The sequence below is a fragment of the Vanellus vanellus genome, assembly GCF_965231255.1.
Source record: "Vanellus vanellus genome assembly, chromosome: 1".
In the NCBI taxonomy this organism is placed as follows: Eukaryota; Metazoa; Chordata; class Aves; order Charadriiformes; family Charadriidae; genus Vanellus; species Vanellus vanellus.
The window spans coordinates 1,130,906-1,146,272 of NC_138905.1; the positions used below are offsets into that span (position 1 = coordinate 1,130,906).

The window sequence follows — 15,367 nt, forward strand, 5'->3', positions numbered from 1 at the left end:
GAAACTCCTGCCAGAGTCCGTGGAAATGTTTTGCTTCCATCAGAGACAGCATGGAGTGGGGGAAAAAAAGGGGGGGAAAAGGGGTTTTTTTGCCTCACACCGGCACCGGGCTCTGCAGTCGCGGTGATGGAGGGGGTGGAGGGGACGGGGACAGGGGTGGGGAAAGGACAGGGATGGGATGGGATGGGATGGGATGGGATGGGATGGGATGGGATGGGATGGGATGGGATGCGATGGGATGGGATGGGATGGGATGGGATGGGGATACAACAGGGACAGGGATGGGGACAGGGACCAGGGACAGATATGGGGATGCAATAGGGATGCAAATGGGGACAGAGACAGGGATGGGGATGGACCAGGGACAGGGATGGGATGGGATGGGATGGGATGGGATGGGGATGGGGATGGGGACAGGGACCAGGGACAGGGATGGGGAATGGGAATAGGGATGCAATGGGGATACGACAGGGACAGGGATGGGGACAGGGACCAGGGACAGATATGGGGACAGGGACCAGGGACAGATATGGGGATGCGATAGGGACAGGGACACGTCCTCCTGGATTGCGGTCTGGCTCGCGCACCCCCAGCCAGGCTGCGGCCACGGCACCACCTCGGTGGGGTCCTGGGGTGCGCCGGAGCAGAGCCGGGGCCCGCGAGCCGCCAGGGACCCCCACCGGTCCCCAGTGCGGGGCTGGGGACCCCGCCAGTCCCAGCTGGGGTGGCCGTGCCATGCAGTGGGGAGAGCCTGGAGGGGAGCTGGGGGTCCCGCAGGTTCCCTCCCCTATAGCCCCCCCCAGCCCCCACCACCATCGCCCCCCGGCACAGGGGGTTTAGCTTCGAGTGGTCCAAACCCCCCATTGGAATCGCGAGCAAAATGGTTGCGCCGCGGTGTCACCGGCTGCTTCTCGCCCCGCCGGCCCCGGTTCCCCATCGCCGGGGGGTCGGGGGGGGTGGGGTGGGGTCCCCCCACCTGCGTCGGGTGCCGCGAGGGGACAGCGCAGCCCTTCAGTAGGGTGCGATACCACCACTTGGGAAATTATTAATTAATTGCTTAAACGAGAGCTGGTCTCCCTTCCCGGGTTTGGTGCTGCGGCTGTATGCGGTGCTGCCGGTGCGGTGCCGATGGTGCGGTGCCGGTGATGCGGTGCCGGTGGTGTCACCATCACCGCAAGCTTTCCCGGAGTGTCCCTGGGTGCTCCCGGCCGGAGCAGGGCAGCAGTTTGTCCCTGTCACCTCTGCGGGCGCCGAGCCGGTGGGCACCGAGCTGTGCCCCCGTTCCGGCAACCCGGTGAGTGCCGCCGTTCCAACCGCAACCGGGGGGTCCGCGCGGCGCCAGACCTCGGAAACCCCTCAGCCACCAGTGACGGGTGTGCCGGAGTCACCCCAAAGTGCTCGGCCGCCACTGTCCCCTCAGCCTCGCCGGCACGGTGGGGGCTGCCGTCCTCATCCTCGTCGGCACGCAGCCGGCGGGAGCAGGGCTGCGGTGTCGCCGGCTGGCGGCAGGGCCGGCAGGGTCCCCCGGTCCCTTTGCCAGCGGCTGTGCCACCAGTGCTCTGTCACAGCCCGAGCGCTCAGACGGCTGCGAAGTGTCGTTCCCGGCACTTCATTAATAACGAATTATGTAAAATAAAATTAATAATGCAGGACTTCCCGCTTTAATCACCTGTGCCACCGCCGGCGCACAGACATCCCTGCTGGCTCGTCCCTTTGTCGTCCCCATGTCCCCATCCCTTCTGGCTCTTCCATGGCTTGTCACCGTGTCCCCATCCCTGCTGGCTCTGTCCCTGCTCATCCCCATGTCCCCGTCCCTGTGGACTCTTCCCCTTTTTGTCACCGTGTCCCCATCCCTGATGGCTCTTCTCCTGCTCGTCCCCATGTCCCCATCCCTGATGGCTCTTCTCCTGCTCGTCCCCATGTCCCCATCCCTGATGGCTCTTCTCCTGCTCATCCCCTTGTCCCCATCCCTGCTCGTCCCCATGTCCCCATCCCTGCTGGCTCTGTCCCTGCTCATCCCCATGTCCCCGTCCCTGCTCGTCCCCATGTCCCCATCCCTGCTGGCATTGCCTCTGCTCGTCCCCATGTCCCCATCCCTGCTGGCTCTGCCCCTGCTCATCCCCATCCCTACTCGTCCCCGTGTCCCCACCCCTGCTGGCCCCAGGGCTGTCCCAGGCTCCCTGTGCCCCGGTGCCAGGGAGGTGCCAGCGCCGGGGACCCTCCTGCATCCCAGGAGCTGGTCGGGTCCCACCTGGGCTGCCATGTCCCCTTTCCTCCCACACACATATCTTTCCGGTGACGTCCCCAGCCACGGCGTTGCGGCTGACCGACGGCTGGTCCCCTGCGGTCACCTCACTCTCCTCTTCCTCCTCTTCCTCCCGCAGGCATCGAGTGTCCCCGGGGAGCGCGGAACCTGCCGGGGCTGGTGCAGGAGGGCGAACCCTTCAGCGAGGAGGCCACCCACTTCACCAAGGAGCTGGTGCTGCAGCGGGAGGTAGGGGATGCTCGGCGCGGCGCAGCCACGGCGCGCGAGGGGCTGGCGGTGCCGGCGGGGCTGCGGGGAAAGGCGAGGGGAGCTGCCCTGCTCCGGCTGCGCCGCGGCGGGGAAAAGCCGCCTGGCTCACGGCGCCGGCAAAGCCGGGTTCGGCCCCGCTCGCCTCGCCGCGGCTCTCGTCTCGGTGCGTCGTGGTTTGGCCGCGGTGCCGGGGACGGATGCTGGCAATGCGGCGGGGCGCTGAGCGGGGGGGCTGCGTCACTGACCCTGTCCCTGCTTGGGGGCTGCGCCGTGCCACCGGCCGCCGTTACGCACCGGGGGTACCGGGAGCGTTTGTGCCCCCCTGGGCTGGGGGGGGGTCCCTGCCCAGCGCCGGGGGGGGGGGACTTGATGGCCATTAACGGTCCCTTCAGCCCAAACCGCTCTGTGTTTCTATGAGGAGGGACTCTCACCGCAGCAGGTCGGGGTGCAGACGGGGCAAACCCCCCCGCAGCCGCGCTGGCCTCGGTTCCTGCGTCCCCCGGACCACCCGGAGCAGTAGGGGGGGGTCGCTCCGGAGGGAAGGGGCAGCCGGGGATGCCGGGTCCCACGCGGGGATCCCCACACTGCGGCTGAGCAATACTGCTGGCTCCGTTGCGCGTCACCGGTCGGGTTGAATTGGCCGAGGGACGCGTTATCCCGAGGGTGGATGCCGGGGAGGGGGTGGCAGATACACAGGGGATGCGCAGGGGATGCGCAGGGGATGCGCGGGGGATGCAGGGTGGATGCAGGGTGGATGCTCAAAAGATCCAGGCTGGGTGTACAGAGGATGCAGGGTGGACGCATGCTGGATGCAGGGTGGATGCGCAGAGGATGCAGAGTGGATGCATGGCAGGTGCAGGGTGGATGCAGGGTTGGATGTGTGGCAGATGCATGGTGGATGCGCAGAGGATGCAGAGAAGGCTGCACGGCGGCTGCAGGGAGGATGCGCGGCAGACACGCAGGGGATGCATGGTAGATGCATGGTGGATGCTCAGAAGATCCAGGCTGGATGTACAGAGGATGCATGGCAGGCGCAGGGTGGATGCAGGATTGGACGTGTGGCGGATGCGCAGGGGATGCATGGCAGATACGTGGCGGATGCGCAGGGGATACACAGGGGATGCATGGTGGATGCATGGTGGATGCATGGTGGATGCATGGTGGATGCATGGTGGATGCTGAAAAGATCCAGGCCGGCTGTACAGAGGATGCAGGGGGGGTGCAGGGTGGATTCGCAGAGGATGCAGGGTGGATGCATGGCATGTGCAGGGCGGGTGTGTGGCAGATGCACAGGGGATGCACCGCGGATGTGTGGTGGATGCATGGTGGACACACAGCAGATGCAGGGTGGATGCACAGCCGACGCAGGGGGGATACAGGGTTGCATATTTGGCAGATGCACCGGGGATGCACAGGGGATGCAGAGAGGCTGTACGGCGGGTGCAGGGCGGATGCAGGGAGGATGCATGGCAGATACGTGGTGGATGCACAGGGGATGCTCAGGGGATGCATGGTAGATGCATGGTGGATGCTCAGAAGATCCAGGCTGGACGTACAGAGGATGCATGGCAGATGCAGGCTGGACGCATGGCATATGTGGGGTGGCTGCGTGGCAGATGCACCGGGGATGCACAGCAGATGTGTGGTGGATGCACGGCGGGTGCAGGGCGGATGCTCAGCAGAAGCAAAGCCGACGCACAGTGGACGTGTCGTGGATGCGTGGCAGAAGCGCAGCAGATGCATGGCAGATGCACAGTGGATGCAGGGCGGATGCAGGGTGGATGCATGGCAGATGCACGGGGGATGCAGCGTGGATGCACAGCGGAGGCAGGGTGGATGCAGGGATGCACGGGGGATGCAAAGTGGATGCAGGGTGGAAGCTCAGAGGATGCACGGGGGATGCAGGGATGCAGGGTGGATGCTCAGAGGATGCAGGGTGGATGCGGGGATGCAGGGTGGATGCTCAGAGGATGCAGGGTGGATGCAGGGATGCATGGGGGATGCAGGGTGGATGCTCAGAGGATGCATGGGGGATGCAGGAATGCAGGGTGGATGCATGGTGGATGCTCAGAAGATGCAGGGTGAATGCAGGGATGCAGGGTGGATGCTCAGAGGATGCAGGATGGATGCAGGAATGCAGGGTGGATGCTCAGAGGATGCAGGGTGGATGCAGGGATGCAGGGTGGATGCTCAGAGGATGCAGGGTGGATGCAGGGATGCATGGGGGATGCAGGGTGGATGCTCAGAGGATGCATGGGGGATGCAGGAATGCAGGGTGTATACTCAGAGGATGCAGGGTGGATGCAGGAATGCAGGGTGGATGCATGGTGGATGCTCAGAAGATGCAGGATGGATGCAGGAATGCAGGGTGGATGCTCAGAGGATGCACGGGGGATGCAGGAATGCAGGGTGGATGCTCAGAGGATGCAGGGTGGATGCAGGGATGCAGGGTGGATGCTCAGAGGATGCAGGGTGGATGCTCAGAGGATGCAGGGTGGATGCAGGAATGCAGGGTGGATGCATGGCGGATGCTCAGAAGATGCAGGGTGAATGCAGGGATGCAGGGTGGATGCTCAGAGGATGCAGGGTGGATGCAGGAATGCATGGGGGATGCAGGGTGGATGCTCAGAGGATGCACGGGGGATGCAGGAATGCAGGGTGGATGCTCAGAGGATGCAGGGTGGATGCAGGGATGCAGGGTGGATGCTCAGAGGATGCAGGGTGGATGCTCAGAGGATGCAGGGTGGATGCAGGAATGCATGGGGGATGCAGGGTGGATGCTCAGAGGATGCACAGGGGATGCAGTGTGGGTGTACAGCAGAGGCAGGGTGGATGCAGGGATGCAGGGTGGATGCTCAGAAGATGCAGGGTGAATGCAGGGATGCAGGGGGGATGCTCAGAGGATGCAGGGTGGATGCAGGAATGCATGGGGGATGCAGGGTGGATGCTCAGAGGATGCACGGGGGATGCAGGAATGCAGGGTGGATGCTCAGAGGATGCAGGGTGGATGCAGGGATGCAGGGTGGATGCTCAGAGGATGCAGGGTGGATGCTCAGAGGATGCAGGGTGGATGCAGGAATGCATGGGGGATGCAGGGTGGATGCTCAGAGGATGCACAGGGGATGCAGTGTGGGTGTACAGCAGAGGCAGGGTGGATGCAGGGATGCAGGGTGGATGCTCAGAAGATGCAGGGTGAATGCAGGGATGCAGGGGGGATGCTCAGAGGATGCAGGGTGGATGCAGGGATGCAGGGTGGATGCTCAGAGGATGCAGGGTGGATGCAGGAATGCAGGGTGGATGCATGGCGGATGCTCAGAAGATGCAGGGTGAATGCAGGGATGCAGGGTGGATGCTCAGAGGATGCAGGATGGATGCAGGGATGCAGGGTGGATGCTCAGAGGATGCAGGGTGGATGCTCAGAGGATGCACGGGGGATGCAGGAATGCAGGGTGGATGCATGGCGGATGCTCAGAAGATGCAGGGTGAATGCAGGGATGCAGGGTGGATGCTCAGAGGATGCAGGATGGATGCAGGAATGCAGGGTGGATGCTCAGAGGATGCAGGGTGGATGCAGGGATGCAGGGTGGATGCTCAGAGGATGCAGGGTGGATGCAGGGATGCATGGGGGATGCAGGGTGGATGCTCAGAGGATGCATGGGGGATGCAGGAATGCAGGGTGTATACTCAGAGGATGCAGGGTGGATGCAGGAATGCAGGGTGGATGCATGGTGGATGCTCAGAAGATGCAGGATGGATGCAGGAATGCAGGGTGGATGCTCAGAGGATGCACGGGGGATGCAGGAATGCAGGATGGATGCTCAGAGGATGCAGGGTGGATGCAGGGATGCAGGGTGGATGCTCAGAGGATGCACGGGGGATGCAGGGATGCATGGGGGATGAAGGGTGGATGCTCAGAGGATGCACAGGGGATGCAGTGTGGGTGTACAGCAGAGGCAGGGTGGATGCAGGGATGCAGGGTGGATGCTCAGAGGATGCAGGGTGGATGCTCAGAAGATGCAGGGTGAATGCAGGGATGCAGGGTGGATGCTCAGAGGATGCAGGATGGATGCAGGGATGCAGGGTGGATGCTCAGAAGATGCAGGGTGAATGCAGGGATGCAGGGTGGATGCTCAGAGGATGCAGGGTGGATGCTCAGAGGATGCAGGGTGGATGCTCAGAAGATGCAGGGTGGATGCGTGGTGTTGCACAGCAGCGGCACAGCAGAGCGCGAGCGACACGAGGGGGATGCGCAGCAGCTGCCCGGTGGCGGCGGCAGTTGCAGCGGGGATGCGCGGCGGATGCGCGGTGGGTGCGTGGCAGGCGCATGGTGGACGCACAGCAAACACGTGGCAAACACCAGAACCACCGCGGCAGCGGGGCCGACGCCGCACCTTCGCGGCAGCGGCGCGAGGCCCGTGCGCAGTCCGGCTTCTGGCGGCGCCGCGGGGCCCTCTTCGGCGGGAGCCAACGACGACCTTGCGTGGCCTCAGCTAATAATAATTCCATAAATTGCCCTGCAGGGGAGCAGCTTTATCTTCTCAGCCGAAAAACTGTAAATTGCTTTCTTTTGATCTTCTGAAGGAGAAAGTATTGCGGGCGCCCGGTGGCGCGCTGCGTGCCGGCCAGCGCGGCCGGCGTTCCCGGCAGGGCAGCTCGCGGCGGCGGCTCCGCGGCGCAGCAGCGGGTGCTGCTTTGTGCTTTTCCCGCCCGTTTTTCCGCGGCCGCAGCCAGCCGGCCGTGCCGGGGCTGGGGGGACGACGCGGGGTGGGGGCCGCCGAGCGCGCGCAGGGCTTCGCCGCGAAGCTGCCGCCCGTTTCTGCCTTATCCCCCCCCCCCCCGCCACCGCCGCCACCGCCGCCACCGCCGCCCTCCCCGGCTGCTGATGCGCTCTCATTAAGGCCTCTTGATATTAAAATCCACTAACTCATGCGACTTCTCTGATTGGAACTTCGGTGTCACCGGAGCGCGAGATCCGTCTGGTGCAATTACGCCGTGATTCATAATTTCAGTACGGGAGGAAAAAAAAAAAAAAAAAAAAATGCCCTCCGCAGCCTTTATCCGTCGGCCGAGTGACTGTCGGGATAAAACTCCGCCATTTATGCACTTTGCTCTTCCCCGCTCTCGCCCCTTCCCCTTCCCCGGTTGTATTTACACCCCCCCCCGTCGGTGCTGTTGGTAATTCCTATTGGAAATTCCGCTTAAATTCGCCGTGCGCGGCGGCGCGTGGTGGCATCCGGCACGGTGCTGGCTGCCGGCACGGCGCGGTGAGCGGGTGCTGCCGCTCCGGTGCCGCGGCTGCTCGGCACAGGGGTTCCTTCCACCGGCTCGTGTGGAAAGAGGGGGTGCCCTTCATTTTTGGGGGGGGGAGTTAAGTGCTGCTGCTTATACCCCAGCGCGGCTAAAGGAGCCCCCCCCAGGCAAGAGGGGGGGTACGGGCACACTGCGGTGCCGGTGTGGGGCTGCACGTGGGGAGGTGGCACCTTCCTTTTGCCCCATCCTGGGGAGCTGGGGCAGGGATGGGGGGGGGGCTGGGGCAGGGATGGGGGGGGGGCTGGGGCAGGAACGGGGGGGCAGGAGCCGGCAGCCGGGGCAGATGAGCTGCCGTGTCCCCGGCAGAGCGTGGGCAGCAGCGATGCAGCGGGGGGTTCTCCGCTCGTGCACCCCCAGCCTCTGCGCCGTGGGCTGGTTTCCCCTGGCCTCCTCCTCCTCCTCTTCCTCCTCCTCTTCCTCCTCTTCCTCCTGCCCAGCATCCCCTCGCCTCCGCTTGAGCCCATGATGTGGGTGCGGATGCAGCTGTGGATGCGGATGCAGCTGTGGATGCAGCTGTGGGCGCAGATGCAGCTGTGGGCACAGATGCAGATGTGAGTGTGGATGCAGATGTGGGCACAGATGCATCTGTAGATGCGGGTACAGCTGTGGGCATGGACGCAGCTGTGGATGAGGCTGCAGATGTGGCTGCAGACACAGATGTGGGCAGGGATGCAGATGTGGGCACGGATGCAGATGTAGGTGCAGATGCAGATGTGGCTGCAGACACAGATGTGGACACGGATGCAGCTGTGGATGTGGATGCAGATGTGGCTGCAGACACAGATGTGGGCATGGATGCAGATGTGGGCACGGATGCAGATATGAAAGCGGATGCAGATGTAGCTGCAGACACAGATGTGCGCATGGATGCAGCTGTGGCCACAGATGCAGATGTGGCTGCAGACACAGATGTGGACACGGATGCAGCTGTGGATGCGGATGCAGATGTGGCTGCAGACACAGATGTGGCCATGGATGCAGATGTGGGCGCGGATGCAGATGCGGCTGTGGGTGCAGATGTGGCCATGGATGCAGATGTGGGCGCGGATGCAGATGCGGCTGTGGGTGCAGATGTGGCCATGGATGCAGATGTGGGCGCGGATGCAGATGCGGCTGCGGGTGCAGGGCAGTGCAGCCGGCTGGGGGGGTCGGTGAGATCCTGCGCCCACCCGCAATGCCACAGGTCGGTGGGTGTGAGGACATGGGGACGCGGGGACATGGGGACGTGGGGACGCGGGGACGCGGCGGGCATCTCCGTCCCTCCTCGGCATCTCGCGGCGCGCAGCCGGCTGCTGTAAACCGCTGACCCGCGTCCCAGGGGCACGGCGCTGCTTCCTTAGCGCATCCTGGAGGCTCCGGCGCAGCCGGCGCTCGCCGCCCGGCACCAGCCAGGGCCTGTCACATCCCATTACACTTGCTCGCCCGCCTGCCCGCGCTGCTGGGGGGGTGTCCTGCCCACCTCTCCCCTCCGCCCCCGTGGCTTTCGCAGCCCCCCCAGCACCTCCCAGCCCCGCGGGGAGGGCGGCTGCCCCGGGGTCCGGCACGCCGGCACTGGGGGTGCCGCCGGCAGCCGGGATGGCACAGCCTGGGGTGCCTGCCCCCCCCCCCCCACGCCTTCGCTGTTCCCCACCCCCCCCCACACACACACCCCCCTCCGGCTGCGTTTCTCCTTCCTGCGTCGACCCCGTCAGTGATTTCGCCCCATCTGGCCCGGACGCACGTGGAATTTCGATGGGGGCTCTAACAAAGCCGCAGCTGCCGGCTCGCCGCTGCCCGGGCTGAGCCGAGCCGGCTCTCGGCGTTGGCAGGCACCGGGGAGGGATGGGGGGCGGGGGGGTCCATGCTCCCGCTGGCTCTTGTGGGCCCCCCCCCAGAGCAGGCAGCCCCTGGTCGGCACACGGCGGCGACTTCTGCGGCTGTCTCCGCACCTCCCGGTTGTGCCGGGCATTGCCAGCCCCGGGGAGGAGGGCGATGCCGGCAGCACCGGGGCGGTTAAGCCTGAGGGGCACGGCTGCGGGTCCCCCATGGCCACGCTGCCGCGGTTCATGGCGCCGGGGGTCCCCGGGGGACAGATGGGGGGGGCTGGTTTGGCTCACGCCGGTTTGCACAGCGCGGCACAGCCCAGAGGCGTCGGGCACCGAACCGGGGCGAGGGCAGGACGAGCCCCACGCCGCCGGCTCTGCCTTTCGGGGCGCAGCCGGGGTGTTTGGGGGGGAGCTCTGGGGGGGGATCGGGGGGGACACACACATCCCCCGGGGACATCCCGCAGAGCCGGGGTGAGGTGTGCGCGGTGCGGGGCCGGCAGCGGGGCGGGGGGGCTGCCCGAACCCCTCTGCCGCGGGGGCCGTTGGATGGAGGGACCCCCAAATTCCACCTTGCCCCCCCCCCCCAGGGCGCAGCAGCCGAGTGCCCCGAGACGGCGGTGGCTTAATCCCCACTCTGAGGACGGCGGCAAAATTGGGTGGTTGGAATAAATCAGGAGGATTTAAGGTGCCGCCGTCCCGGGGAGCTGCCGGGGACCCGGGGGGGGGGGGGAGGGGGGCACGACGGGGACCTTCATTTTGGGTTCGCCCTGGGTGGCTCCCACCACGCTGTCCCCATCGCCCCGCGCGGTGCTGCCTCCGGGGTTTGGTGGCCACCCGGTTGTCCCCAGAGATGATGGGGGACACGTACCGTGGCAGCCCCCTCCTGGGGGGGCCGTGGGGATGGGGTGACAACCCCCCCCCCCGGGGTGCAGGGGTGGGTGCCGCCCCTGCCGCTTGCCCGGAGAGTTGGGGGGGGGGGGGTGTCCCCCCCAGGGTGTTGCACAGAGGGTCCCTGGGGGGTGATGCCCTTTGGTTTCCACGGCAACCGGATGATGGGGACATCTCCCATCCTCCCTCCGTCCATGCATCGCCGACCAGTTTGGCCGGCGGACGGGGCTGCCCAGTGGGGAGCTGGGGGGGGGGTCACAGCTCCAGTCCCCCCCCCCCCATCCCCCGCAAACCCCCCTCTGGTGCTGTAATCGTGGGAAATGGGCCCAAAAAGTCCCCTGTGCCACACGCTGCGTGTGCTCTGCTGCCTGTACCCACCCCCCCATCTCTGCCCCCCCCTGCCAGCAGCCCCCCCAGCCCCTGCCACCTCCTGCCAGTTATTGCCAGCCCCCCCGCCCTCTGCCAGCCCCCCCAGACCCTGCAGACCCCCCCCCTGCAGCCCCCCCCAGCCTGTGCCACCCCCTGCAGCCCCCCCACCCCCCGCAGCCCCCCCAGCCCCTGCGGCCCCCCCAGCCTGTGCCATCCCCCCCCACCCCCCGCAGCCCCCCCAGCCCCCGGCCCTGGTTGCAGCGCGGCGGTGTGCAGCGGGGCAGTGCAGCGGGAGCCGTTCCGGCCGGCGGAGCCGCAGCGCGGTGCCGGTGTCGCTGCCAGCGGCGGGTGCCGAGCGGGAATTTTTAGAACAGGGTCAGACCTATATATTTTTAGAGCGGGGACGGCGTTTGGCTCATTCCCCACCCGCCCCCTCCCCGCACACACACACACACACACAGACACACACAGACACACACAGACACACAACCCAGTGTGGGCAAAGCCACATCTTCCATCGGCCACCGCCGCTGCCCGCGGCCCCCCCGGCCCCTTGAAGGGTTTTCTCGGCAGTCGCGGCCGCCGGCGCGTGCCGGGTCACCGGGCTTTTCCACTCCTCGGCTAAATGCCCGAGTTCCTCCGGGAAGGGAGCGGAAAAGAGCCATTTTATTTTATTTTATTTTATTCCCCCCCTTTTTTTTTTTTTCTAATTTTTTTTTTATTTTTTCCCTCGCCTCCTGCGCTCGTGCGCGTCCAGCACGGGGTCTGCAGTGGGGGACGGGAGGTGACGTGGCGGAGCCGGCGGGGGACGAAGCTCCAAGGAGGGGGTTTGGCCCCTCGGGGTGTCCCCAGTAGGGGGGTGGCAGGCGATGGCACCGGGCGCTGTGCGCATTCTCACCCCGTCCCCAAAGGCGCGGCGGGCGCGCAGGCTGTGTGTCACCCCCCCTCCGGCGCCGGCGCGGTGCTGGGTCACCGCTGGCGTGTTTCCATGGCCTCCCCAAGCCGGGACGGCGTGATGCCGCGGTACGAGGCACCTCCGGCCCCGCTCACACCAGCAGAGCTGGAAAGCCACACTGGCACAGGGCTGTGCTGTGCCATGGTGCCGTGCCATGATGCCGTGCTGTGCCATGCCACAGTGCCGTGCCATGATGCTGTGCTGTGCCACGGTGCCGTGCCATGGTGCCGTGCCATGGTGCCGTGCTGTGCCGTGCCACGGTGCCGTGCCATGGTGCCGTGCCGTGCCACCCGCAGTGCCAGCACCTTGCAGACACGCTGGGGATGCCCCAAGCACTGACGCCCACGAAAATCCCAGGGCACAACGCTCGGCTCAGCTGGCAAAGCCACCCAGGACGGTGTTGCCGGATGATCCGGCGCCAATCCGGCACGGCACACGGCTCGGCCTGAGACTTCCCAGGGCTGGTGCGGAGGACGTGGCTGAGAGGAGAGGAATTATTCTGTGCTGTTAACGATACTGCTCCCTTCGGTGACCTCCCCGAGCCATTATATACAATCCATTAGGTGGAATGGCGGATTTATTCCTTTACGGCACCCGGGGGCACGCTGGGCACGCAGCCGCCGGCACCCCGCGGCCGCCCACTTCGTTATGAGCGGGCGATGATGGGGCTTAACGACTGCTGGTGGCTTGGGGCGGGCGGGTGTGTGCGCCGGGGAGGGGGGGGTCTGTCCCCATCCCCGGTACCCGGGGGGGGTCCCTCCCCATCCCCGGTACCCGGCACCCCCCGGTGCAGCACACCCATCCCGCAGGGATGCAGCAGCCACCGGCACGCCCCGGGATGGGGGTCCCCTCCCACGAACATCCCCATTCCCCCCACCCCCAAAATAAATTGTAGGGCTCCAGCAGGACCTCTGGGGGGGGACAGACAGGGGGTCGCTTCCCCCTTCGGTGGTGGAGAGCAAAGCCACGGGCAGCGCCCGGGTGTCCACCACGAAATCCTCACTGCTGCTCGTGTTGTGCCCCCCCCCCGCAAAGCCACGTGTGGGGCTGGACCCCGCGGGGAATTAATTCCTAATCCCGCTCCGAGCGTCCCGACGCTGCACGAGCATCCCAACCCCGGCGGGAGGAGGGGGGGGGGGGTTGGTGTTCCCTTATTGATTGCCTTGTAGCCCACATTTTTCCTTTATCATTATGGGTTTAATTAGAGGCTCCGGCTGCTGTGTCAGCACTTTGCGGGAGCCCTGGAGGCCGCGGCTCTGCCTCCCTCCCTCCCTGCCCGCTTCGTGCCACGGGGCCGGTGCTGGTCCCTGCCTGCCGCCGGCGCTGCCGAGCCCTGTGCCGCGGGGAGCCCGAGTCCTCCAGGAGAAGCAGCTCCTGGAGGGCACTGGCAGAGCTCGTTAAAAACGAAACGGACCTTTGCCAGAGGGTCTCAGCCCTCAGTCCTCGCTGGAGCTTCGGAGAAAAAAAGGGGGCGGAGGACCACGGGGTGAGGAGCGGGAGAGCGTCTCACTGAGCATCTTCCCGAGCGCCTCTCTGAGCATCATAGAGTCACAGAGCGGTTTGTTTGGGGGGGGGGGGACTGTTAAATGCCATCGAGTCCCCGACACCCCCCCCCCAGCCCAGGTCGCTCCCAGCCCCGTCCAACCCGGCCTTGACCACCCCCAGGGATGGGGCAGCCACAGCTTCTCGGGGCACCCTGCGCCGGGGGCTCACCGCCTGCACAGAGAAGAACTTTTTCCTCAGATCTCATCTCAGTGTCCCCTCTGTCAGTGTCAAACCGTTCCCCCTCGTCCCATCGCTCCCCTCCCTGACCCAGAGTCCCTCCCCAGCTCTCCCGGAGCCCCTTTAGGCACTGGAAGGGGCTCGGAGGTCTCCCCGGAGCCTTCTCTTCTCCAGGCTGACCCCCCACCTCTCCCAGCCTGTCCTCCCAGCAGAGGGGCTCCAGCCCTCCCAGCAGCTCCGGGGCCCCCTCTGGCCCCGCTCCAGCAGCTCCGTGTCTCATCCCCTCGGTTCCTCCCACCGCGCTCCCCGGGGACACATCGGCATCCCACAGACAGTCCCGGTTATGGAACCTGTGGCAAAACCCGCCCCCCCCCCCCTCGGCGGCAGCTCTCCTGCCCTGGTGGGGACGAGCCATTCTGGGCAGCCAAAGCTGTTGAACCCCCCCCTTGGTGATGCCGGAGCCCCCACCGCCACCTCCTGCCTTTGAATGCCACATCCCGGCACGGCGCAGCAGGTTGCCGTGGCCCGAGGGGCGGCCGCGCCACCTCTGTCACCTCCTGGGGACGGAGCGTGGCACGGGGCGGGATGCTCCGGGATGCCGGGCGTTGGACAGGAGAGCTCAGCGGCTGCCATCACCTGCGCCGCGGCAGCACCGGGGCCGGTTGCCGGCTTGCCGCATCCTCATCCCACCCCTTTCCCCCCCCCCGGTGCTCATGTTGTGCGGCCGAGCAGCCTTATTTTGACAAGGTGCCCGATTTAATTACGTCGGCCGGGCTGCCGGCTTTCCCCACGGTGCAGACTATTTTGCGTCGATCCGGCGGCACCGGCCATCCGCCGGCTCCCGCCGGGGGCTTTACCGGCACAACGTGGGGGCCGCTCGCCTGGCACTGATGCGCTCCACCTCCAGGAGCCGGACGGCGGCAGCCGGCACGTGGCCGCGGCGAGGAGGCCACGCGGCAGCCGGCGTGCTGCCCGGGGACGTCGCGGCGGAGATTTTGGAGAGCCGCTGTCACACCGCGCCGGCACACCGAACCCCACCAGCCGCCACCACCACCGCCGCCGCCGCGCTCCATCCTGGGTTTTCCCACTGCCATCGCCAGCGGCACCGCGCCATCCAACTGACCCGCTTCGGCGTTAACCCAATTTCGGAGGTTCCAACCCGTTAAAGCCAATTAGGTGGTGGTGGGGGGACGACGGGGTGCGGCGTGTTATGCAAATCAGCCCCGGCAGTTGCTAATCTGTTTATGCAAATAGGCCCGTGCTGCAATCCTAATGACTTGGGGCGGGGGAACGGCACATAAAATCCTCTCCCCCTTTATAAAACCCGCGTGCCGCAGTCCGCAGTTCAGGCTCGGGGCCGGGGGGGCACACGGCTGCGGTGGCGGCTCAACCGGTGCCGGTACCAGCACAGCCCCGCGGTGCGGCCGGGGAGGAGAGGGGAGAGTGGGATGGTGCTCAGCCCCCCCCCCATTGCTGCCGTGGGAGCTGGGGTACGGCACGGCGGCTGCGGTGGGCGGCGCTGGCCGTGCCTCAGTTTCCCCACCGGCCCTGGTGGAGCCGGGAACGGTGCTGTGCGTGGCCAGCAGCCGGAGGGGAGCGGCGGCAGCGTGTCGCGGCGCTGCCGGCTGCCGCTCTGCTTTGGGGTATTTTTATTCTTGACAAGGACGTCCGTCCGTCCGTCTGTCTGTCTGTCTGCCCTCGGCCAACTCACCCACCCGCCTTCCTCCACCGCCGTTGCTCATCCTCCTCCTCCTCCCGGCCGAGCTCCCCGTGTCGGCCGTGGGGTGTCGGCTCCCCTCACCC

The 15,367-nt window shown here is 66.1% G+C and overlaps 1 protein-coding gene across 2 annotated transcripts in view; it reads left to right on the forward strand.

Moving 5' to 3' along the window:
* Positions 1-15,367, forward strand: part of SND1 (staphylococcal nuclease and tudor domain containing 1) — a 161,364-nt gene that overhangs the window by 119,204 nt on the left and 26,793 nt on the right. For both annotated transcript variants that reach the window (XM_082484025.1, XM_082484026.1), the window contains exon 16: positions 2,385-2,494. In XM_082484025.1, the coding sequence (XP_082340151.1) occupies positions 2,385-2,494 (110 nt within the window). The remainder of the gene's footprint in view (positions 1-2,384; positions 2,495-15,367) is intronic.